The sequence below is a fragment of the Macaca mulatta genome, chromosome 5 (genome assembly GCF_049350105.2).
Source record: "Macaca mulatta isolate MMU2019108-1 chromosome 5, T2T-MMU8v2.0, whole genome shotgun sequence".
In the NCBI taxonomy this organism is placed as follows: domain Eukaryota; kingdom Metazoa; phylum Chordata; class Mammalia; order Primates; family Cercopithecidae; genus Macaca; species Macaca mulatta.
Window position 1 is genome coordinate 78728664 of NC_133410.1, and position 27488 is coordinate 78756151.

Here is a 27488-nt window from a genome sequence, read left to right on the forward strand (position 1 = left end):
CCCTAGGCAATTGTCATCAGGTTATCTAAAGTTAAGATGAAGGAAAGAATCTTCAGAGCGGTGAGACAAAAGCACCAGGTAACCTATATAAAGAAAACCTATCAGGTTAACAGCAGATTTCTCAGCAGAAACCCTACAAGCTAGAAGGGATTGGGGCTGTATCTTCAGCCTCCTCAAATGAAACAATTATCAGCCAAGAATTTTGTATCCAGCAAAACTAAGCTTCATATGTAAAGGAAAGATACAGTCTTTTTCAGACAAACAATTCTGAAAGAATTTGCCACTACCAACTGACCACTACAAAAACTGCTAGAAGGAGCTCTAAATCTTGAAACAAATCCTGGAAACACATCAAAACAGAACCTCTTTAAAGCATAAATCTCACAAAACCTATAAAACAAAAACACAATTTAAAAAACAATAACAAAAAACAAAAAACCAAGGTATACAGGCAATAAGTAGCATGATGAATGGAATGCTACCTCACATCTGTAACACTGAATGTAAATTGCCTAAATGCTCCATTTAAAAGATACAGAATTGCAGAATGGATAAGAATGCACCAACTAACTATCTGCTGCCTTCAAGACACTCACCTAACACATAAAGACTCCCAGAGACTTAAGGTAAAGGGGTGGAAAAAGACATTTCATGCAAGTGGACACCAAAAGCAAGCAGGAGTGGCTATTCTTATATCAGACAAAGCATACTTTTAAAGCAACGGCAGTTAAAAAAGACAAAGAGGGACATTATATAATGATAAAAGGCCTTGTGCAACAGGAAAATATCACAATCCTAAATATATATGCACCTAACACTGGAGGTCCTAAGTTTATAAAGCAATTACTAACAGACCTAAGAAATGAGAGAGACAGCAACACAATAATAGGAGGGGACTTCAATACTCCACTGACAGCACTCGACAGGTCACAAGACAGAAAGTCAACAAAGAAACAATGGATTTAAACTATACCTTGGAATAAATGGACTTAACAGATATATACAGAACATTCCATCCAACAACTGCAGAATGTACATTCTATTCAACAGCATATGGAGTATTCTCCAAGATAGACAATATGATAGGCCACAAAATGAGCCTCAATAAATTTAAGGAAATTGAAATGATAACAAGTACTCTTTCAGACCTCAGTGGAATAAAACTGGAAATCAACTCCAAAAGGACCTTCCAAAGCTATGCAAATACATGGAAATTAAATAACCTGCTCCTGATGATCCTTGGGTCAACAATGAAATCAAGATGGAAATTTTAAAATTCTTTGAACTGAACAATAGTGACACAATGTATCAAAACCTCTGGGACCCAGAAAAGGCATGCTAAGAGAAAAGCTCATAGCCCTAAATGCCTACATCAAAAAGTCTGAAAGAGCACAAACAGACAATCTAAGGTCACATCTGAAGGAACTAGAGATACAAGAACAGATCAAACGCAAACACAGCAGAAAAAAGGAAGTAACCAAAGTCAGAGCAGAACTAAATGAAATTGAAACAAACAAACAAAAAATACAAAAGATAAATGAAAAAAGGCTGGTTCTTTGAAAAGATATATAAAACTGACAGACCATTAGCAAGATTAACCAAGAAGAGAGAAAATCCTAATAAGCTCAATAAGAAACAAAACAAGAGATATTACAACTGACACCACTGAAATACAAAAGATCATTCAAGGCTACTATGAGCACCTTTATCCACATAAGCTAGAAAACCTAGAAGAGATGGATAAATTCCTGGAAAGATACAACCCTCCTAGCTTAAATCAGGAAGAATTAGATACCCTGAACAGACCAATAACAAGAAGTGAGATTGAAATGGTAATTTAAAAATTACCAACAACAAAAAAAAGTCCAGAACCAGATGGATTCACAGCAGAATTCTACCAGACATTCAAAGAAGAAATGGTACCAATCACATTGACACTATTCCACAAGGTAGAGAAAGAGGCAACTCTCCCTAAATCATTCTATGAAGCCAGTGTCACCCTAATCCCAAACCAGAAAAGGGAATAACCAAAAAAGAAAACTACAGACCAATATCCCTGATGAAAAGAGATACTAAAATTCTTTTTTTTTTTATAAATGTATGAAAATATTTATTTATTTATTTATTTATTTATTTTTCATTATACTTTAAGTTCTAGGGTACATGTGCATAACGTGCAGGTTTGTTACATATGTATACTTGTGCCATGTTGGTGTGCTGCACCCATCAACTTGTCAGCACCCATCAACTCGTCATTTACATCAGGTATAACTCCCAATGCAAACCCTCCCCCCTCCCCCTCCCCCCTCCCCATGATAGGCCCCGGTGTGTGATGTTCCCCTTCCTGAGTCCAAGTGATCTCATTGTTCAGTTCCCACCTATGAGTGAGAACATGCGGTGTTTGGTTTTCTGTTCTTGTGATAATTTGCTAAGAATGATGGTTTCCAGCTGCATCCATGTCCCTACAAAGGACACAAACTCATCCTTTTTGATGGCTGCATAGTATTCCATGGTGTATATGTGCCACATTTTCTTAATCCAGTCTGTCACTGATGGACATTTGGGTTGATTCCAAGTCTTTGCTATTGTGAATAGTGCCGCAATAAACATACGTGTGCATGTGTCTTTATAGCAGCATGATTTATAATCCTTTGGGTATATACCCAGTAATGGGATGGCTGGGTCATATGGTACATCTAGTTCTAGATCCTTGAGGAATCGCCATACTGTTTTCCATAATGGTTGAACTAGTTTACAATCCCACCAACAGTGTAAAAGTGTTCCTATTTCTCCACATCCTCTCCAGCACCTGTTGTTTCCTGACTTTTTCATGATCGCCATTCTAACTGGTATGAGATGGTATCTCATTGTGGTTCTGATTTGCATTTCTTTGATGGCCAGTGATGATGAGCATTTTTTCACGTGTCTGTTGGCTGTATGAATGTCTTCTTTTGAGAAATGTCTGTTCATATCCTTTGCCCACTTTTTGATGGGGCTGTTTGTTTTTTTCTTGTAAATTTGTTTGAGTTCTTTGTAGGTTCTGGATATTAGCCCTTTGTCAGATGAGTAGATTGCAAAAACTGTCTCCCATTCTGTAGGTTGCCTGTTCACTCTGATGGTAGTTTATTTTGCTGTGCAGAAGCTCTTTAGTTTAATGAGATCCCATTTGTCAATTTTGGCTTTTGCTGCCGTTACTTTTGGTGTTTTAGACATGAAGTCTTTGCCCATGCCTATGTCCTGAATGGTACTACCTAGGTTTTCCTCTAGGGTTTTTATGATATTAGGTCTAACATTTAAGTCTCTAATCCATCTTGAATTAATTTTCGTATAAGGAGTAAGGAAAGGATCCAGTTTCAGCTTTCTACTTATGGCTAGCACAAAATGCTAGCTAACTGAATCCAACAACATATCAAAAAGATAATTCACCATGATGAAAAGGGTTTCATATCAGGGATGCAGAGATGATTCAACATATGCAAGTCAATAAATGTGATACACCACATAAACAGAATTTAAAACAAAAATCACATGATCATCTCAATAGGTGCAGAAAAAGCATTCAACAAAAATCCTGCAGTTCTTTATGATTAAAACTATCAACAAAATTGGCATACAAGGGACATACCTCAACATAATAAAAGTCATCTATGACAATCCCAGAGCCAATATAATACTGAATGGGGAAAAGCTGAAAGCATTCTGTCTGAGAACTGGAACAAGACAAGGATGCCCACTCTCACCACTCCTCTTCAACATGGTACTGGAAGTCCTAGCCAGAGCAATCAGACAAGAGAAAGAAATAAAGGGCATCCAAATCACTAGAGGAAGTCAGACTGTTGTTGTTTGCTGATGATATGATCATTTACCTAGAAAACCCTAAAGACTCCTCCAGAAATCTCCTAGAACTTATGATAAAAGAATTCAGCAAAATTTCTGTACACAAAATTAATCTACACAAATCAGTAGCTCTTCTACACACCAACAGCAACCAAGTGGAGAATCAAATCAAGAGCTCAACCCCTTTTACAGTAGCTACAAAAAAAAACCCCATAAAATACTTAGGAATATACCTAACCAAGGAGGTGAAAGACCTCTACAAGGAAAACTACAAAACACTGCTGAAAGAAATCATAGATGACACAAACAAATGGAAACACATCCCATGCTCAAGGATGGGTAGAATCAATATTGTGAAAATGACCATACTGCCTAAAGCAGTCTACAAATTTAACACAATTCCCATCAAAATACCACTATCATTCTCCACACAATTGGGAAAAACAGTTCTAAAATTCATATGGAACGAAAAAAGAGCCCTTACAGCCAAAGCAACACTAAGAAAAAAAGAGCAAATCTGGAGGCATCACACTACCTGATTTCAAACTATACTATAAGGCCATAGTCACCAAAACAGCATGGTACTGGTATGAAAATAGGCACATAAACCAGTGGAACAGATTAGAGAATGCAGAAATAAACCCAAATACTTACAGTCAACTGATCTTCAACAAAGCAAACAAAAACATAAAGTGGGGAAAGAACACCCTAGTCAACAAATGGTGCTGGGATAATTAGCTAGCCACATGTAGGAGAATGAAACTGGATCCTCATCTCTCACTTTATACAAAAATCAACTCAAAATGGATTAAGGCCTTAAATCTAAGACCTGAAACTATAAAAATTCTAAAAGATAACATTGTAAAAATCCTTCTAGACATTGGCTTATGCAAGGATTCATGACCAAGAACCCAAAAGCAAATGCAATAAAAACAAAGATAAATTGCTGGAACTTAATTAAACTAAAGAGCTTTTGCATGGCAAAGGGAATGATCAGCAGAGTAAACAGACAACCTAGAGAGTGGGAAAAAATCTTCACAATCTATACATCTGACAAAAGACTAATATCCAGAATCTACATGAAATTAAAAAAAAAAAATCCACAAGAAAAAAAAAATCCCATCAAAAAGTGGGCTAAGAACATGAATAGACAATTCTCAAAAGAAGATATACAAATGGCCAACAAACATATGAAAAAATGCTCAACATCACTAATGATCACGGAAATGTAAATCGAAACCACAAAGCTATACCACCTTACTCCTGCAAGAATGGCCATAATCAAAAAGTAGTAGATATTTGCATGGATGTGGTGAACAAGGAATACTTCTACACTGCTGGTGGGAATGTAAACTAGTACAACCACTATGGAAAATAGTGTAGAGATTCCTTAAAGAACTAAAAGTAGAACTATCATTTGATCCAGCAATTCCACTACTGGTATCTCTACTCAGAGGGAAAGAAGTCATTATATGAAAGCAGCACAATTTATAATTGTGAAAACATGGAACCAACTCAAATGCCCATTACTCAACAAGTGGATAAAGAAATATACATATATATATATATATATATATATATGTGTGTGTGTGTGTGTATATATATATATCTCACAGTTATATGATTGTATATATGATGGAATACCACTCAGCCATTAAAAGGAATGAATTAATGGCATTTTCAGTGACCTGGATGAGACTGGAGACTATTATTCTAAGTGAAGCAACTCAGAAAAGGAAAACCAAACAATTGTATGTTCTCACTCATAAGTGGTAGCAAGCTGTGAAGATGCAAAGGCCTAAGAATGGCACAATGGCCTTTGGGGACTCGGAAGAAAAGGGTGGGAAGAGGGTGAGAGATAAAAGACTACAAATAGAGTGCAGTGCATAGTGCTCTGGTGATGTCTGCTCTAAAATCTCACAAATCACCACGAAAGAACTTACTCATGTAACCAAATACTACCTGTTCCTCAATAACCTATGGAAATGAAAAAAAAAATTTAAAGAATAAGTGCACGCATTAATTGAGCAATTACTTAGTAGCAGGCACTTAAAATAGATATCCCTTCTTGTGAGTTGAATTGTGTCCCACCAAAGATATGTTGAAGTCCTGAACATGACCTTATTTGGAAAATAAGATCTCTGCAGATGTAATCAAGATGAGGAAGGTCATACTGAATTGGGGTTGCCCTCAACCCAGTGACTAGTATATTTATAAAAGAAAGGAGGAGACTGAACATAGATACACAAAAACAAACAGAAAAGGGAGAAGAGAATATCCTTTGATGTCAGAGTCAGAGACTGGAGCTTCAGGCCAAGAAATGCCAATGATTGCCAGGAAGGAGTTTTTTTCTAGAATCTTCAGAGGGAGGTTGGCCTTGCTGACAACTTGATTTTGGACTTCTAGCCCCTGGATCTGTGAGAACATACATTTCTGCTGTTTCAAGCTACCTAATTTGTGGTACTTTGTTACAGTAGCCTGAGAAAACTAATATGCTCCTGTTTTACAGTTGAGGACACTGTAACTCAAAGACATTATGCAACTTGCTCCAGTTTATGCAGCTAGTAATTTGTAGAAGCAAAAGTCAAAGCAAAGCTGACTGGCTCTAAAGCCCATCCTGCCATTTTCTATCTCTGACCTTGACTTCTCTCCCGAGTCAAGCCTATAACATCTAAATATCTACTTTATATCATTACTTGGATAACTAATAGGAACCTCATCCATGTCAAAAATTAACATGTCAATAGTGAACTCTTGATTTTTCCCTTCCTCTTTCACCCCCGGTCTCCCCATCCCATCCCAGTAGCTTGCATCACCATCCAGCAAATGTTTTAACTGGAAAACTAGAGTCACCCTTGATTAGCCCCATTCCCTAATCCCTTATATTTAAATCATCAGGAAGTGTTGTTCATTTTACCTCCAATAAAACTGAATCTAACCATTTCTTACCTCCTTCACTGCAGACATGCTGGTCAAGTCAACATCATCTCTCAACATTATCTCTTGCAGGAGAGTCCCGACTTCACTTTTGCCCCTTTATAATTTACTCTCCACCTTGTAGCCAGGGAGACCTTTTAAAAATATAAGTTTGATCATATCACTTTCTGTTTAAAGTCCACCAATGAATTCCCATTGCACTTAAATAAAAAGATAACTCTTGCTAAGTTAAAGTGGACATTTGTCATTTCCTTTGTTATCTAGAATCCTAATCCACATTCTACCCTTGGGAAATTCCCCACCTTTTGAGTTTTGGGTGGTAGACTTTGCTTTTCACTCAAGAATACCTTATATACTCACTTTCCCAGGCTTTCACATTCTGAAGGAATAGGCTCATGACTACTCAGCCAATCAGTTGCACTTGTTCATTTTGATGGTTAATTTCACATGTCAACTTGACTGAGCCATGGGTGCCCAGATATTTGGTTAAACATTATCCTGGGTGTGTCTGCGAAGGTGTTTTTGAATGAGATTAACATTAACATTAGAATGTTAATCTTCCCACCACTCTATCCAGGTGTTGGGCAGAGGCAACAAGGCTGCTGTCTAGTGATGGCAAGGGTGGTAGTACAACACTGGCATTGCAAGTGTCCAGCTACTGCCTGTGATCTAATCTCTTTTCCATATCCTTCCCTGGCAATCCTGTGGGACACCTAAGCTCCTTTCAACAAATTACTTTTCTGATATAATCAGCCAATCAGTCTCTGTCACTTACAAAATGGACTTACACACATGACTTAGAAGGGCTTGTATATCCTGGTCACTGCCTCCTTCCCCAGCTTCATCACATACCACCCTCCCCACTCAGTCCCTACTCTCCGTCTGTTGGGGTCTTTTTTCTCTAAACTCTTCCTATCTCCAATCTGTGGCATTTGCCCTTCTGGCTGCTGGAATTCCCTTCCCCAGGTCTTTCTGTGGCTTCTTACTATTATTGAAGACCCAGCTCAAAGGGCTCTTCTTCAGGGAGGACTTCACTATGTGATTTGAAGCAAATTCTTTCTCCATAAAAATCCCTGTGTTAATAACTGTCTTAATTTCTTTATAGCACTAGTAATCTAAAAGTAACTATAGTGCTACTATCTAAAAGTAACTCTTTCATGTTTTGACTTGTTATGGTCTACCTGCCCCCTTAGAAGTCATCCCAAGAGGGCAAGGACCTTGTCTGTCTTGTCAACGTTGCATCCCCTTGAATGCAGTCAATGTGCAGGAATCATTTGCAGAACGAAAAAAGAAAATGAAAGCCCCTCTCGGGAGATGCCCAGGCCAGACTTCTCAAAGGCCTTCTGCCCCAGCTCCAGGCTTATACTTCATGCCCAAGCATTAATTTCTGAGTGTAGAAAACTCATGAATTTTTCCTTCTGAAGATTCAGGCTTTATCCCCTTCAGGGTGTCAGCAGGGGTGGTTCTGTTCATATCAATGACTGCCATTTAAACCCTGAAAACTGCTAAAATGTTTGACAGTGAGAAGTTAGAAGACCAAAAGCCATGATCACCCCAAACTACACATGTCATAAAGAGAGCCCTGGCTATGTTGGAACAAAGGGGCAACCACTGGTATCATTCTCTGAGAAGCAACAATAACAAAAAAGATTTACTTCTCTGTTCTTGTCTGTCCTAAGCTTATTACTGTGCTTCTTGCCAGGGGCAGGGGGGCAGAGAGAAGAAGAAGGTCTGGTTTTTCAGGCCTTGGAAAAGTATCTGTAGAGCCAGCTTGGTTGAGTGGGCAGGGGAAGGAAGAACAGGGATTCAGGGAAATTAAAAAGGGGAAGAAACAGAGGATGCAAAGAGGAGGTCTCAGGAGGCTAAAGAGAGATAGAGGGAAGGAGAGGAGAAAGCAAAGAGTAGAAGAAAGATGGAGGAGGGAAAAGGGAATTGGGGTCAAAAAAAGGAGAAGGAAAGAAAGGAGAACAAAACGTTACCAAAAATGAGAGATAGAGAAGAAGATGGCAGGAGGCCAGAGACAGAGAATAAGGGAGGACAAGTACAGGGAGCTGGGGCTCCCGCATTGCCCCCCCCCAGCCCCACCCCTTTTCTTTAATTCCACTAAGAGCAAGTTTCCTCACTGAGTTATTGAAAAATTCTGTTTTTGTGTTCTCATTGTTCAATTCCCACTTATGAGTGAGAACATGCAGTGTTAGGAAGGGGAACATCACATACCGGGGCCTGTTGTGGGGTGGAGGGAGTGGGAAGGGATAGCATTAGGAGATAAACCTAATGTAATTGATGGGTTAATGGGTGCAGCACACCAACATGGCACGTGTATATATATGTAACTAACCTGCATGTTGTGCACATTTACCCTAGAACGTAAAGTATAATTTAAAAAATAATAATAATAATAATACAAACATGGGAAATTCTTAATCTACAGAAAAAAAAAAGGAAAAGAAAAATTCTGTGTTTAATCTGGATCCCAGGCACTATCTGTCCTTCTTTTCTCTATCCTGCAAACTCCAGTTCAATGCCCACAGTAAGCTGCAAGCCTATGCAATGCATTTACCACATGTCAGACACTGTTTTAGTACCTTACCTACATTAACTCTTAATCCTCACCACAACTCTTGACCCCAGTACAATTTACCCCATTTTTTCAGATAGAAAAACTGAGACACAGAAAACTTAAATATCTTGCTCAAAGTTACACAACTGATAAAGTGATGAAGCTGGGATCCAATTCTACGCAGTCTAGCTTCAAAGTCTATCACCTCAAACATCTTCTCACTGATAAATATTTATTGAGTAGTTACTATATGACTGGCACCATAAAGTTTCTTCTGACCACCCAGGCAAAAGAAATTGTTCCCTTCTCTAGGCTTTTAAGGCATTGTGTATACCTACCCCTGATCCCATTGCAATAAATTATATATTTATGATCTCTATCTCCCAGGGGCCCATATACTTCTTAAGGACGCTGTCTATGACTTCTTTATCAATGTATGTCTGCCACCTACTCTTGTGCCTCACACAGAGCAGGTATGCAGAAAATGTTTGTTGCATGGAAGACTGTGGTGGTTAAAAAAATTAATGTTATCTGCTGTGACTTTGGAGCTAGTGGCTCAGATTCTAGAATTGTGGGCTTTACTTGACTAGTATGGAAAACGACAGAGCAGCCGTGAAGGCAGCCGAAAGAGAAGTGTAAGATTGCCTGCCCGTGTCCTGATTCATTTACCTCAAACATGTGCACCCCAAGGCAAGATTACAAGAAAAAAAAATAAAAAATAAAACAAGGCTGAGGGATTGGCAAAGCCAGAGTAGGAGGCATTGCACCATCAACTCCTGTTTCCCAAGGAGCTATGCACATCCTAGGAGGGTTAGTCCTGTTACAGCATTTTTGGGTTCTGAGCCCATGGCTGGGGCTGCAGCCATCATTTGCTGGCATCTAATAGAGAACCTCGATGGCACAGCATCCACCACCTGTTCTCAGAAGATTCACCTGCATTCACAGAAGCAAAGAACCTAGAGATCAATCTGTCTAGTGGTTTTCAAAACCTTTTCTTGCTTTGAGTGCAGAATTCTTTCTTCTTACCCAATCTATAAACCAGATAAATGTCAGATAGCTCTAATTAAAAGAAGGTTAGAGATCTATCCACGCCCGTCCTCATGCCCACTGAATATGTTGAAAACCATTGCTATATCACGGTCATCTCATTTCAAAGATGACAAATCCAGCTCCCACAAACCTTAAATGACCTGTGCAAAGTCCCCCAGCTGCTTGGCAGCGTATCGGTGGGATTAGACAGACCTGAAGAAGGTTTTCCTTCATTATGACCTTCTGCTTCCTTTCTAATCTTCTAAAAATAACAATTAAAATAATGCTGTATATTTTCTAATCTGTACAATTTTTCAGGGCATTCTCTGAATCTTGCAGCCAAAATGCCGCTACTTGTTAGGACCAGCCTTGTACTAGATTAGACAAACAGCAAGGCCTTGAGTTATGTTCTATGCGTTTATATAACACTTGACACGTCTGAGAACTCTTTTTCAGATGTGGCAGTACAATTTGTTGAGAGATTAATTTGTGTGGCAGGCAGAAGTTGCCAGAAGACAACACCTGTTCCTTTGTGTAGCCTTCATTTTTTAAAACCTGGGCTTATAGAATGCATTATGCTAGGTTTTCTCAGAGGGGATAAGGGATATTTGGGGAAATTTCCTGAGACTCGCAAGGAAATAGGAGTTTTGCGATGCAGCAGCTAAGTGGGGCTCATGCATTGTGACACCTCAATACTCTAGGAATACTCTGAAAAACAAAGAAGAGCCAGGCCCCAGGTTTATTGAGTAGCTACTCTATGACAGGCCCCATAAAGTCTCTTCTGACTCCCCAGACAAAACTAATCAATCCCTGCTCTATGCTTTTAAGGCATTCTGTATACCTACCCCGATCCCATTGTAATAAATTATGTATTTATGATCTCTATTTCCCAGGAGCCCATCTACTTCTTAAGGACGCTGTCTGTGCCTCATTTGTCGATGTATGTCTGGCACCAAAGACCTGGCTCCCCAGCTGGTACGGGAGCAACAGAAATGCATGCATGACTTTTAAATGAGGATCTTACATCGACTACTACGGACCAAAGGCGAAGAACCCTCTCTCCTGTCTTACTGTGTAAGTCCTCTCTGGGGAAGAGAGGAAGCCCAATAATGACTTAGATTAAATATCTTGCCAGCTTGGTAGGATAGGGGGTGTACAGCAGGTAAAATGTGATTTAGAAACATAAATGCCACATGTCTTTTAAAGGCAAAAATAAAGAGATCTTTATCCCTAGAATATAATGTGAGGTAGTTAGGGAAGGTGTTACTGTTATTCTCATTATATTAGTGAGAAAACTGGTTCTCAGCCTTGTTTCATGTCCCATGGCTAGTAGAATCAGTGCTCAGCTCTAGTTTATTAATTTCCAGTCTCCTCTTTTCTCCAAGTGTGACTCTTAATATTTGTGTGAGGGAAAAAATAGGTATGTTGGATATAATGTAAGGAGGGGATATGCTACTTTTATTTTTTAAAAGGTGAAGGGATTTGGAGCATCTTTCTAATTATATCCCTACCCACCATACCTTAGACTGGAAAGGATTTATGGCGACTCACAAAAATACTTATAGTTGGATTGGCTCTTAGCGTTCATTGCAGCCTTCTTCTAGTTTGGTTGCAGTGCTGCAGAGTGCTTGACAAGAAAGTATTTCCTGGACTCTCTTGAAGCTAGGGTTCTTACTGTGAATTCAATTCCACCTGTCAGCAGTACTTATCTGAGGTGTAGCAGGAGGAAGTGAGGGCGAGGCGGTAATTCCCCTCCTGCTTCAGCTGCTGTTGCTGGGAAACACGGGCACTGGGAAGGGAGTTTTTTTGTATTACATTGCCCAGCTCCTGGTTTTATGGGCATGAGAAAGCAGAGGCAGCAACCTAAGCAACAGTAGTTTCCTCACCTTTGGGATACAGCTATGAGGTGAGCTTTTGAGATCAACGATTCCAGTGGTGGCCTCCCAATTTTCATATCCTGACTGTGTCAGAGGCAGCAGCAGCCCTTGTGGTCAGTTTAGCAGTGTTTTTCCGGAAGATATTCTTGGAGAACCAACCTAGAGCCCACCATTCCAGCCCCTGATTAAGCACCTAATTCTACACTGAATCCCTCTCTGCTTGAGATAGAAAGGTCGCAGGTTTGATATCTGTATCTTGCATGATACATAGAGTTACATAAAATAACATAAATCTTTAAAACAAATAAAGGAAAATGAAATGAGGGAGGAAACAAGATTAATACAAAATGTGTATCATCAGATGGTCTCCATTTGCAAGGGGTAAATCGCTCATTTGGCTCCAAGCTTTCTAGGAGTAACTACAAAGAGAAAAAAACATTATTTGATTCACGAAATCCAATAAGCCAAAACATTTGGTTTCATGAGATTTCTTTCATGAGTCTTAAAAGTGCTGTTAGTGAAAATAATACAATAAAAATTATCTGGGTCTAGTAACTCACTGACTAATTGAAAACAAAAACAAAAGCCAAAAAAAAAAAACACAAAACACTCAGTAATACCTTAAACCTTTTATTTAAATTAATTCTATGAACATACATTCATTCTCCAGTCTTTCAATGCCCTTTCTTTGATTAAAAGTCCTCTGATTTGAACTATGGTGCCATTTTTCTTGTATACATCACATCCACAATACATCATCTATGATTTTGAATTTCAGTTTATTTAAATTGGAGTGTGAAATTACATAATTTGTGAAGCATTTTGATTATATATTTCTTCTAGGCTTTTAAATAGTATTTTCCTCATTAAAAATTTTTTTATTTGTATATATGCATGGAGTACAGGTACAATTTGCTACATTGATATGTTGCATTGCAGTGAAGTTAGGACCTTCAGTGCATCCATTACTGGAGCAATGTGCATTGTATCCCCCAAAGCAACCTCCTACTCTCCACCCCCTCAAACCCCAACCCCTCCAAGTCTTCATTGTCTGTCATTTCACACTCTGCTTCCATGTATACACATTACTTAGCTCCCACTTACAGGTGAGAACATGTGGTATTTGTCTTTCTGTGTCTGAGCTGTTTCACTTAAGATAATGGCCTCCAGTTCCATCCACATTGCTGCAAAACATGTGATTTTATTTTTTTGTGGCGCAATAGTATTCAATTGTGTATATATACCATGTTTTCTTTATCCAGTCTTCTGTTGATGGACACTTAGATTGATTACTTATCTTTGCTATTGTGAATAGTGATGAGATAAACATATGAGTACAGGTATCTTTTGATGTAATCTCTTTTTCTTTTTCTTTCTTTGAAACAGTCTCATTCAGTGTAGGTTGAGGTACAGTAGCATGATCTCGGCTCACTGCAACCTCCGTTTCCTGGGCTCAAGTGATCCTCCCACCTCAGCCTCCCAAGTAGCTGGGACCACAGGTGAGAGCCACCATGTGGCTAATTTTTTGTAGAGATGGGGGTCTCACCATGTTGTCCAGGCTGATCTTGAACTCCTGAACTCAAGCAGTTCACGTGCCTCAGCCTCCCAAAGTGCTGGGATTACAGGCATTAGCCACCAAGTCTGGCCTGATTTCCTTTTCTTTGATTAGATACCCAGTAGTGGGATTGCTGGATAGAATGAAAGTTCTCTTTTTAGTTCTTTGAGAAATCTCCATACTGTTTTCCATAGATGTTGTACTAATTTACATTCCCACCAACAGTGTATGAGTTCCCTTTTCTCTACATCCTCACTGACATCTGTTATTTTTTGTCATTTTTGTAATAGTCATTCTGATTAGTATAAGATGATGTCTCATTGTAGTTTTAATTTGCATTTCTCTGATGACTAGTGATATTGAATATTTTTTCATATTCTTGTCCATTTATTTGTTTTCTTTTGAAAAATGTCTATTCATGTCCTTTGCCCATTTGTGAATGTGAGTATTTGTTGTTGTTGTTGTTGTTGTTCCTTTTAAATTCTGTATATTAGAGAATTATATGACTTCCTTAAAGACTTATGGCTAATAGATGGCAGAGGTGGAATGAAAACTCAACTCTTCTGGACTCCAAACAATAAACATTAATCATAATAATGCCCTTCTTCAACAATTTCTTTAATCTGTGGTGAAAGCTGATGGATTAAACCCAAAGCATAATTTGGCAAAAGCATTTCTGGGGTTATGGTACAATATAACCCAATCCATACACACAGCTTTCTTACATTCATGAATGGAACTTGAATTTCAAAAGAGAGGGCAGATGAACTGATTATTCTTTAGACAATTGTGCATAAGTATTGTTTCTATCAACCAGGCTTTTGATGGATTCTGAATGCCAGGGAGTTGGAGCTTATACTGCCAGACAAGTACCTGGAGTGCAGCTATTTTCACTGCGGTTAAGAGCAGGCTAATGCTTTACCAATCAGCCCAAACTGGAGTAAGGATTGATTGACATTCTTGGGAGGAGGGGGGTTGCATTCATTGGAGAGCAGTTCAAAAGGAAAGTGATAACCTATTGTTATCTGAAGGGTGAATGTCTAATACAACCCTGGTGTGGTTTGGCTCTATTTTAATCATAGGCAGACAATCTATAGAAGTATGTGTGTGATGGGAAAATAACTCCTTTTCTTCCCATTTCCTTTAGACATCTACAAAAACTAATAATCTTACTTCTAAAATACATTCAATAAAAATCAGTCCAGGCACACTAATATTCCTTCTACTTTCTCAGTTATTCTTACTTACCAAAGCACATTGTATTTTGAGATTTAATTAACATTTAATGAGCACATGTGCCTCAACTGGCACTGCACTAGGCCCTCTCATATAAATTATCTTTACTTACTAAACTGACCAAAATAGAATATCACATACTTCCCCCTAACTTAGCTTTTAGTCCATACAAACAAATGTATGCCATCCTCTGCATTTGGTAGAAGTGGACCAAAAATGATAAGATCTTAGACTGCCAATAGCCAATGTGACAAGTTCTTACCTGAAAATATCAGGTTTGTGGTAGATCCATACTGTGGAAAATTGTAAATTTAATCTATATGTGATGATATGGAGTGATAATCATAATACAATGTAAGTTAAAATGCTAGTTGCAGAATATATACATGCAATGCATATATATATGCAATGCAATGTTAGTTGCATATATATGTGTGTATATATATAACATATATATATAATGTTGACATAAAAGGAAAGGAAGAAACTGAGGCAAAATTAATATAAGCAGAGAATTTATTTGGGCCAAGGTTGAGGACTGCAACTCGGAAGCATAGATTCAAGTTGCCATGAATGTATACTTCAATTAGTGGAAGTTACAAATGGATTTTTAAAGGAAAAAGAAAAAAAGAGAGACAGGGAGTGGGCTGACAGGACACTCAGTTTGTCAGGAATTCTCATTGGTTTACAGAAATAACATTGATTAGTGATTGGCTATACATTGTTAAACTATAGAGTGTGGGTTATAGTGTTTGATGTGGCATTATTAGATTAATTTATAGGCAATAGCAAGCAGGTTCAGTGGATGAATGCATAGCTCACAAAGCAGGGAAGTAGGATGTGATTGTTTCTCATTTTAATGACTTTTTAGGCCTAAAAGTTAGAAAGGACTCACATTCCTCAGATAAAAATTCTTTGCCTTCCTTAATAGAATAATCCCATTTCTTTAAATAATAGATATAAATATATGCACAAGAACAGAAAGATATTATATCAAAGTTAACATTGATTACCTAAAGGAAAATAAGAGCTGAGCAGATCTTTTGAATATAATAGCATATTACATAAAAATTAAAAAGAAATTTAAAAACAAGAGCCTTAGTGCTGGAGAAATCTCGGAAACTTGTAGACAGGGAAGGTGTGCTTCCTTCCATGTCTTCCTGTTTGAGTCAATAGAAGAGGCTGAGTTTAAGAGACTGGGGAATTCCCCCAAGGTACCCCAGGGACTGGAGGTCTTTCAGTAAGAGGAGACCTCAGCCACAGTCAACCACATCACTACAAGGTGGGATTTTAAGCTGCTGAACTGCAGGGAACTTCCAGTGGTTTCCCAAATGTGGTCTGTGAAAGACTAGAGTCTGAGGGGTAGCTGTGGAGGAAGAGCTGGGCGGGCAAGTGGACTTCAGGGACCCCTATCGCTATTGTCTATTTTGCTTATTGGGACTTAATTTGGGGTTCAGCAGTAACAACAGTGGAAATTTTCTGCTTCCATTGAGAGGGAATTTGGAGTTAAACAAAATTTACTTAAACTCCTTGAGTCTTAGTTTCCTCATCTTTGCAATACAGATAACTCCCTATCTCCTAGGGCTGTTGTGAGGATGGGATGAAATAATGCAAGTTAAGTGTTTAATGCTTAATAAATGGTTGCTTAAGAAAGGAGGTCAGGTAAGTGGTAAATAGTAGCACAACTAGGGCAAGAGGATGGGCTTGGAACTTCTTACAACCTGGGTCCCCAACAGGGACCAGTACTGGTCCATGACCTGTTAGAAACCAGGCTGCATTGCAAGGGCAAGGGAACATTACTGCCTGAGCTCAGCTTCCTGTCAGATCAACAGCAACTTTAGATTCTCATAGGAGCATGAACCCTATTGTTAACCAGTACATGCGAGGGATCTAGGCTGCCCAATTCTTATGAGAATCTAATGCCTGATGATCTGAGGTGGAACAGTTTCATCCTGAAACCATTCTCCTCACCCCATCCATGAAAATATTGTCTTCCACAAAATTGGTCCCTGGTGCTAAAAAGGTTAAGGACTGCTGCCTTACACTGTACCATTGTCTTCTACTTTCCCTGTCATCCTTAGATATCATGCATTTCAGAGACAGTTCAATTGTCACCAACATGTGCTCTGGGTGCCTATTTATCCTTGGAGCTTCCTCATTGTCTGCCTGAAAAAGCCATCTCATTTTGCAAAGTCAGGAATCTAAATCCTTGTCAGCCTAGGAGAAAAGAAGGGCATTCAAGTCCCATGAAACTCATGTGTAGGAGGCATCCGTGTGGAGAAGACCCCCTCTTGCATCCTAGGCCAGGGAAAAATATGAGGCCTGTATGGAATCCGGCTGACCTAGGTAGTCTGTCTTGATTAGAATGGAAAAATAAGTACATAGAGAGGCAGTTTGACATAGTGGTTCAGAACCCAAACTCTGAAGCCAGGTTCCTTGGATTCCAGTCCTGTCTTGGCCACTTACTAGCTTTGTAACATTTGGCAGGCTGTTTGACTTCTCTGTGCCTTATTTTCCTCATCTGTAAAATAATAACTATTACATATGGTTTTTGAGAGGATTAGACTAATGAATGTATGTAAAGCACTGAGAACATACGAGCTATACATGGGTGCTATGTAAGAGTTAGCACACAAAATACAATTCCCCATGCCTATGTCCAAGCAGACAGAACTTAACCACAGCATTCTTTCTCACTGAACCTGTTGGAAGCCTCTGTATCCTTGTCAACAAAGTCACTTCATGTCTTTGCTAATGAACCAGATCATTCAATAAAAACTATTGTCACATCATGCTATCATGCCAGCTGGATTATCTGAATGTAGCAGTAGAGAAATTCAGTTCACACATACCCGCTTTCTATACCAAACACTCCATAGGAGTAAAATGCACCCTGATTAGAAGCAAATTATGCCACATAAGAGGGTTTGGCACTCAGGCCACCCAGGTGGCCTGTTGTGTGGACACAAGTGTTTTCAGTTTCCCTAGGATGCCTATTCATATCCTGAGACAAGCAGCCATGAAGAAAGTCCTTTTGCCTGTCCTCATTCTTCATTTGCTATAGAACAAAAGTGGCTGCTAAGCCACAGACCACAAAGAAAAAGGTCAGTATCATAAAATACACCATAGTCCTGCTGATGTGCTCAAAAAGGCACGCACACTTCAAAGTCAGCCACGGATGGAGACACACAGCTGAGTCACTTGAGAACATTGATTTCAACTAGGAGCATTTACCCTGAGGACTTAGCCCTTGTGAAGTTAAACCCTTCATAGAAGAACCCACATCATAGAAGCCGCGTTCAACCAATGAACATGGAATCGACAGTGGAGGAGACATATGGGTAACAGCTTGTTAATTTATAATCAACAATAACAACTGTTGGATCGAGAGAAAGGCGGTATTTTCACCCACACTCTCGTTGATCTGAAATTCTTGATTGGCTCTATCTAGTGCTCCTCTCCACACTTCAGACTCCATACCCCTCTGTAAATCCAGCATTTTGTTTTTCTCACTAGGCTCAAATGAAAAAGATTATTCTTTGAAACAGAGGGATAAATGTCCCTGAAGGACATGGGGAAGTTCACATGACACACCAGGAAGTGGGCAGATCACAAACCTGTGACATCAACAGATAATTCTGGAGCCTATATTAGCATTTACTTCAACTACATTCTCACCAGCATTTTAGAGGAATTAGTAGTACGTAGCAAAGTGGCTGATTTGATTTCCTTACCTTCTCTTGTATTTTTATTTATCTTACTTTTATTTTTTATAGAGATGCGGTCTCGTTGTGTTGCCCAGGCTTGTCTCATACTCCTGGGCTGAAGCAAAAGCCTCCCAAAGTGTTGCGATTATAGGTGTGAACCACCATGCTCAGCCTTCTCTTGTATTTTTAAAAGTGAAATGAAATGGCTAAAAGATCATCCAACACTGAGAAAAAGAAAGGGCTTGCTCATTTTGGTGAAGTTGCTGCTTAAAATCCTATGACTCAAGGGTCAAACTAGAGCTTACCTCTCAATTCCATTGCCCATAACCGTGAAGTTTAGGGCAAGATAGCAAGTCTCTCAGAGGCCAAGTTTTCTCACCTTTAAATGGAGACAAATAATACCCACCTTCCAGGATTGTTGTGAGGCTCAAATAAAGTAATGCGTATAACACACCCAATAAAGATCCAGGGACATAATAGGCATTACATAAATGGTAGCTCTCATTATCATCAGTATTATCACCACTGGTAATTCTCCAACCAAGGCAACCTGTTGATTATCACTGTTATTTATATGACCAAAACATCTAGAAAGAGCCTAGAGATAATAAATGACTCAATGAGTGAGTAATATAAGAGAAAGTCAAATATGTGGTATCATCTCACAGGGCAAAAGTAACTGAAAATTAATCCATTAAAATTATTTGAATACCTTTTAACTGCAAACAGGCATAAGGGAAATTTTGGGGATAACAGCAATGTTCTAAAGCTGAATTGTGGGAATAGTTGCACAATTCTGTAATTTAATATAATCATTGAATTTTATACTTACAATGGCCAGTGGAGTCTATGCTATGTTCATTATACCTCAGTAAAGATACTAAAATGGTTCTCCATGGACAGGAGCTGAAGGGGAATTCGGATAACAGGAAGAACAGTTATTACCTTGCGTGTAGCACAGAAAGACAAAAAGAAGGAAAATACGAAAGCCAGATTAAGAGATATGGAGGATGCAGTGAGACTTTAAGATGCATTGAATTGGAGTACCAGAAGGAGACGAGAAATAAGATGGAGAAGAAAGATTTTTTAAAGATTGAACAATTTTAAAAGGACTGAGATTTTTCCAGTATTGATTAAAGACACCAATCTATAGATTCAAGAAGTCCAAATAATTTCAAATAAAATAAGTAAAGAGAAATTCAAGCTTAGACATATCATAGTGAAACTGTAAAGACCAAAGACAAAGAGAAAATGTTAGAGGCGATAATGAAAACAAAAAAATAATATCTTCAGGAGAATGACAATCTGAACAGACTTCTCAATAGCAAAAAAATGGAAACTCGAAGAGGGTGGAAACGAATGTGCTGAAAAATATAACTGCCATCCTTGAGTTCTATATCTAGTGCAAATATTTTTTTAAGAATGAAGGTGAAATGACAATTTAGACATCAAAAAGTAAAGGGTTTGCCACTTGCAGATCTTCAATAAAATAAAGTTCCTTTTCCATATTTTAGTGTCTTTGAAACTGCATTTCTTCCATGTGCTGGACTTAGAATATCCAATAATTAATTAAGTGCCGTCCTTAATTTCAAGAGTCTCACAATCTAGACAAGGGTTATCAGATTTAGTAAACAAAATACTGGTCATCAGTTTCACTTTGAACTTCAAGTGCACAATAATTTTTTAGGATCCATATGTTCTAAATACTTAAGGGTACATACTTATATTAAATGTTGAAATTCAAATTTAACGGATGTCCTCTATTTTATCTGGCAATTCTAGTCTACACAAAGGGAGAGATGTCAGAGCCAGAGACAGAGTTGGAAATTGTAGGTTGGTAGATGGCAGCCACATCTCAGGGATTAGATGAGATTGACCAGAGATTGGAGAACGTATCAGCTGAAATAAGAAAGGACCAAACTCTGGAACTGCCACTTTTAAAAGGGTGCTGGAGGAAGACAAAGAGGAGGAGCAGAGAATGCAGGCAAGAAGGCAAGTTACAAGGAGGAGTATTTCAATGCATAAAGCTTCATTTATTTGACAATTGAGTGGTTGCTACAGACCAGACTCTGTTCTAAACACTGCTCTAGGTAATGCAATGATTGAACAGAGGGCTCTGAAATTGGAACTTTGGAGATCATTCAAGAGTTTTTAGAGAGCCCATTTCAGTACTCTAGGGAAGACCAGGTCACCTGCAATCAAGAGGGTTTTGAGATTTTTTTGTTCTGGGTTGAATTGTGTCTTCCAAATTCCTATGTTGAAGTCATATCCATAACTCCTAGTACTTGAGAATATGGCCTTACTGGAAATAAGGTCTTGGGAGATGTAATTAGTTAAAATGAACTTGTACTGGAATAGGTTGAACCCCTAATCCAATATGACTAGTGTCTTCACCAAAAGGGGGAACTTGGACACAGACACACACACAGGGAGAGCACCATGTGAAGTTGAAGTTGAAGACAGAGATGTACAAAGAATGCCAAAGACTGCCGACAAAGCACCAGAAGCTGGCAGAGGCATGGGGCAGAGTCTCACAGTGCTCAGAAAGAACTGACCCTGCCAACACCCTGATCTCAGACTTCTAGCCTCCAGGACTGTGGGACAATCAGTTTCCATACGGAAGCCAGCCAGTTTCAACTGCTTTATTATGGCAGCCCTAGCAAACCCATACACTTTTCTTCATAAAGGTTCACTCAAAGGCTGCCCAGCTGGTGCTTCCTGAAGCCTTGCTCATCCCGAGACCTCTCCGCTGGGGCGTTTTCTCATGCAGACGCCAGTGCTGCTGACCTTCTCCAAGACCAAGTGTGGGGCGGCACGGTCTTCCTGTCTTCAGCTTCTGCACCTCAAGCCCAGAAACTGCTTGTCAGCTTCAGCTCCTCTCCCTGCTTCTGAATAAGGAAGAGCACTCCTGCCACTTTCCCTTCCTCTCCACCCTTCCCAGTCTACCAACGCCTTCCTTTTCTTCTCTTCTCCTTGTTCCCACAAAGCCTCTGTATAGGCCTCAGTAAGGCTGTCCAAAGGAATGTTTCTAGTTCCCCTTTCCCTTCTCCCCAAAGTGCCACCCCCTCATGTGAAATTAAGCTAACTTCACTGCCTTCTGTCTTCTTCTATTTCCCCTCTTTCTTGGGCCCATTTCCTCCCAAATGGCTCTCTCCCACTCCAAACACTGATGGGATGTTTAATTATTTGTTCAAAAAGAACCACTCTTGAAGTACTGTGCTAGCAGCTTTGGGGGTGTCTGAGATGAAGAACATCTGTCCCTCAGGAAGATGGAAACTTGGTCATCATTTAAAGGGGACAGGTAAGTCTCTCTGCAGGCTAACACCAATTGATTCATATCAGCTTGTTGGAGAAGACTGTGACTTCTAAGGCACCTGGGCTCAGTTGGAGGGTGTGGTGGCAGATGAGTGATGTCTGCATGGCCAGGGTGGTTGGAGACACCAGCGTGGGAAGACCAGGTATTTGCCATCACTGAGGTACAGATCTGGATTCTAAGTCTGGCTTCATGTACTGCTCAGTGAACTTGGGCAAAACGTAAACTCTTGCAACCTCTTGGGCAATTTAACCCCTGAGTGTCTGGACAATTCAATATTTAAACAAGTAAATGCAGTAACCCTGGCACATACGGGAATTTTATGTTAACTGATTTTAAGTCTGGATATAGTGGGGATGGGGACAAGACAAGAGCCAAAATAATTGGAAAATCAATTGTAAGAGCCATAAAAAGTAAAGAGTGCTGTGGGAGTTCAGCGACAACTTCCCATCGAGATGATTTTGCGGGTCTGTCTTGCTGGAGAGAAGGGACAGTATGCAGTCTGAGAATGGAAGCAGAGAAGAGCATGGGACACACTCATGGGCCTTAGATAATGGGAGAGAAGTAGGAAGGAAGGCTGGAGCAAGAATAGAGAGTTTTGAATTCCTGGCCAAACACCGGGATTTAAGAAAAAAAAAAAAAACCACCACCACCCAGAAATCTTTATAGCAACGTCAAGTTTTGCAGCACACTTGTACAATACTGTTTGCACCTAAGAAAATTAGAAGCAAGTTTTTGATTGTATAATTTTATATGAGTTGTGTCAGTACAGAAGCACCACCCTCCCTGCTTAATAAGGTGAATTGGCCATGGCAAAACTTATTAGGCATATGAACGAGCTGGTCTCGACAGCTTCACATTAATACATCAAGGTAGACACTACTCCCACGAACTGAGATTTCAAGAGCTAATCTGCCTAATGTCACACATCAGTAAGTGGTAGAGACAGGGGTGGCACTGAGATTTGAACCAAGTTTGAGCCTGGGCACCAAGACCTGGTATTACTTTCCTTTGAAAAGCTAGGCTGGTGAGGAAAATTAGCTAGACTCCTAACACAGGGGCCTGTCAACCGCTTCTAACGCAAATTCCTCACACATGACAAAGGCTAAATGACAGCGAAAACATTTGGAAAGAAAAGACTTCTTTGTTTTGTGGTCAATTAGCATTCATTCCTGTCTGTAATAAAATAATGGGAATCGCCTGACTGAAATGTGGGTGTTTTTCACTGATTATTGACGCATTCTTTGCCACACAATTCCCTCTTGATTTTAAAAGGATTCCTTTTCATTACAGGTCACTTTTCACTCCTTCCCTTTCCTCTCAGGAGACATTTCTGCAGGTGTAGATGTCACATCAATAAAGGCAGTCATGACTGAGTGTGTGGGTGCCTAATTCATTCTTAATAGGATTATGTGATTCAGGGTGCCTCCTTTGTTTCAAGCTGAAGGACTCTCAGCCTCTGTTTGGGTTCCAGTGGTCTGGACAGTATCACTTGGGCATGCAGAATGTTTCACCCGCATGACGGCACCCAGTTCATACATACTAAGCACCTCCCTCCAAGTAGAAGTGGAACCTAACTCTGTTCCAGAAGCAAGTAAGAATAAGGACTTCAGGTGGAGCATGAATATCTCATTTTGAAATGACCTGTCTTCAAAACCCAAGCCAACAAGAATACAAGCCACTTTCTTGGGATTCCTCATGTTAACTTGGTCTATTATTTTACTGTTCATGTTTTTAGACGGTCTCTTCTGGGAGGAAACATGCCAGTCATATTAAATTAAGCCACATGAAGTTGCTGTTATTTGACCATTATTTTGCTGCCAAAAATGGCAGCAAATTCACGTGAATACCAAAAATTCACATGAATCAATCTAATAGTGATCATAGCTATGTGTAAAATTCTTAGAATGTTCACTGTATCTATTTTTCAATTTAAATAGAGACCTCAGGTTGTAAGACTAAAATGAGAAAATATCACACGGATGAAAATTCTTAATATCTGTTCAATCTCTAAGTATGTAAATCCTAGTATGATCTGATAGTCTTGCACATATTTTATGAAAACTGAGTACAAAATGTTGTCAGGATGAATGCACTTTAATGCTTTAAAGTTTAATCTCACGAATCTCAACAATCAAATGATTCCACTTGATTTATATATGTACATTTTATTAGAATTCTTCAGAACTGTCAACAATTGGACAACATACAGGAATAAAGCACGTGGAACACCAACATCCTTTAAACTTACGCCGCTTATGTATTTACACATAAAGTTACTGTATATATAAAAAATATTTTCAAGGACTCATGGGCTTCAGAATATTCAAAAGACATTATTGCTACATTTCAATATTTACAAAAAAAGCCACAAAATAATTTCAAACGTTAAGCCACTGCAAAGAAACATCTGATGTAAGAAAAAATTATAAAAATATAAACTTTCAAGAATATCCAAGACAAAACTCTCAATGAAGTGCCCCTGAAGTACCTAGACATCTATAACTAACAACCACTTTTCTTACTATAATTGAAGTCAATAGAAACACAAAGGATTTTTTCAGACAAAGTATGGCAAACAACAATCTCTTGGGTGACAACACAACCCCAAAATCTGTTAACTTTGGAAAGGTGCGAGAGCATAGAACTCCAGTGCAAATGATTACTTCCAGATAATGGCCACAGTTCTCTAAATGTAGTCTAAGAAACACAGAAGGGGGAAACCATAAAGGCAACATACCTGAATCTTTCAAGACAACACACAAACTCTGCCATGTACACATTTGCCTTTTATATTGGGCAGTGAGGAAGGAGAGTTTTTTGTTTTGTTTTTTAAAAGAGGTAAACTACAGTAATAATGTCCAGGCTACAGTCTAAAGGGTAAAATTTAAATGTTTCAGTGAGACAGTAGCATTATGGAAGGTCTAAGGAACAGGTACAGTAAGATGAGTCTAAATAACAGAGTGCCTTAAGTGCAGGTGGACTGCAAATACATAGGGACTTAGGCCTTCCACTTCCTCCGCACCACTATGGAAGCTTCTGGTAGGCTACTCTAGATAGCTATGTGAAAAGAAACAAGAGCAGTACTAATAATGAAAGCCAAGTTACTTTTTGGGTACTAAAAGACCCTCTTGGACTCAGGGCAAAAATACCCCTCCAAATATTTGTCTACACGCATACAAACGTACACACACATATATAGATACTGGCCCGGCATCCAGGACATGCCTGTGAAGGAGGCTGAACCTAAACTTTATTTCCTGCTACATAAGAATCGAAACTAAGACGGCAGTGTTTTCTCACTCCTGTGGGAGCCATGCAGTGAATCAGTAACTTTGTCAAACAGCATCAAATCCATTGAGTACAATGCCATTCTGAAGCTGATAGACTTGTTCCGCAGAATCTATAGAATAAGTTCATCAGCTAAAAGAGGAGATTTTTAGACTGTGCTTTGTGGTTACACTGTTTCCTTAAAAAATGGTATAAACTATTTCCTTCAAACTTATATGGCTCTTAATCTACTTCTATACACAAGTGGACATAATGCCAGGGTTGTATACAGAAACGAAACCTTATGGTGTTTTCCCCTCAAATGTATGAACACGGACAATTTATAGATGCGTATATACAAGTTCTGGCTAGGGAGGCCTTCTCTCCAATTCAACGCTCTAATAGCAAACTCTGTTTAAAAACCAGGTCAGTAGTATAAAAGCTCATGCAGTGGTCCACGGAAGAGCATCTTTTGTTCACACTTGGGGATCATTTTTTTCATGGCCTATGTCTCATTCCCAGCATGAAATACTAGATTTCTTAAGCCCAGGTGTTCATACTCTGTCCTTTGTTCTAATGATGTTCTGTTTTCCACATAAAGGACTTAGGTTTTCCGCTTCTAATCTTGTTGCATCATCATACTACTATGGATGGTTCTAAAGGCCAAATGTGATTACTACCATTTATTCAGGTAAACTATCAACCATATTTTTGGGCAGAATTGGAGGAGCCTTGGAAAGGACTCTGGCCCCCAGCCCATACCTCCCTCTCTTTTTCCAAATCAGAATGTTTTCTGTTCATGGTAGGAGCTACTTTGCTATTGGGAATATATACAGTTCGAACCTTTGCAATAGGATGGTGGCTGATGACAAAAATCATCAACCACTAAAGTGTGCTCAGAAAGACAGGATTGCAGTGGGGTGCCCACTATCCTGGAGTTGGATGCAAGTCAAAAGAAAACAAAATAACCATCATGGAAGCCAATAGAAGAGGAGATCATTCCTGGAGGGGTGACCCAAACACTCATTCTGCTCAGACGTCGTCGTGCACAAGCAGAGGTTGGGAGGAGGAAGCGGTGCTGCCGACAGAATTGATCCGCACGGAATGGTCCACTACAGGCTTCTGTCGGTTGGGGCTGCAGTTTGCTAAGTTGGAGTAAATCTGGGGAAAACAAGCGCATAGTCAATACACCAGGTCCCTACAATGAACACAGCAACAAAAGGCATACTTACAGTGTCAAGATCACCACTAACTGATGGAAACTCTTAAGAGAGAAGTGGTTTACAAGAACTTTATGGCCAAAACCCAAGTCATACTGACAAAACAAATATAAGCTTTGTTTGCCCCTTCATTTTTCCAAAGGAAATAACTTCATACAAGAAGTAGGGACAAAACATGCACAAGCTTAGCTCTTCTAATGGGGCACACCAGGGAGCAAGCACTATCAAACCTATCTAAAAAGGCTTGTAAATCTCTACAGCCAACTACAACCCAACAACCAATGTAATTTGCTGAGAAACCCATGGCCCTTCCAGGGGTCTCCTGTCAAGAATCAAAGTAACTGGGTGAAAAATGCTGTTTAAGTTGAAACACGCTTTGAAACCCAGAAGAACAAGCTTTAACCCAAAAATTATCAGTGGTGTGCTATTAGGAAAGAAAAGATAGCTCCAAGCACACAGCCCAGTAAAGAAAGCAGCTTAAAAAAATCAGAGTCAAAGTATCACTAATTCTTCCTTAAAAGCAAGAGAGGAAATAATAGATTTGAGTTTTCATTCCCCCCCACTTCCCAAATCACTGGGAGGGATCTCCCAACTTCAAACAGCTCTTCATTCTATATGGCTTGTGGGCATGACAGCTATCTGCCATTTTCTGGCTATGCTTGTTTGATCAGAAGGCTTATTTCACTGCAGTAACAAGCTGTCTTTTCTATGCGTTTATTCTATTCACATCACCCCAACCCTCCAAAGGATGAATGGCCCTGACACGTGAGAGGGAGAAAATACTGACCCCATGACCAGCATTTGAGATAGGGGAGGAAACATGGCAAATCCTTACGGAAACTTCTACTTCCACTGAGCACAAAACTCTCCACCCTTCCCCCTCCATCTCACATCCTTCTTTGGCTCAGAACAGGAGGGCTGGGCAGAAAGAACTGGTTTCCATTGCT

General features: G+C 39.4%; 1 protein-coding gene across 8 annotated transcripts in view; it reads right to left on the reverse strand.

Moving 5' to 3' along the window:
• Window positions 1-24199: 24199 nt before the first annotated feature.
• The window catches only part of KIT (KIT proto-oncogene, receptor tyrosine kinase), an 89452-nt gene continuing 86163 nt past the window's right edge, over window positions 24200-27488 (reverse strand). For 7 of the 8 annotated variants that reach the window (XM_028847982.2, XM_015138653.3, XM_078001514.1 and 4 more), the window contains exon 21: window positions 24200-26482. In XM_028847982.2, the coding sequence (XP_028703815.2) occupies window positions 26354-26482 (129 nt within the window). In that variant the 3' untranslated portion in view covers window positions 24200-26353. 8 annotated transcript variants of the gene reach the window in all.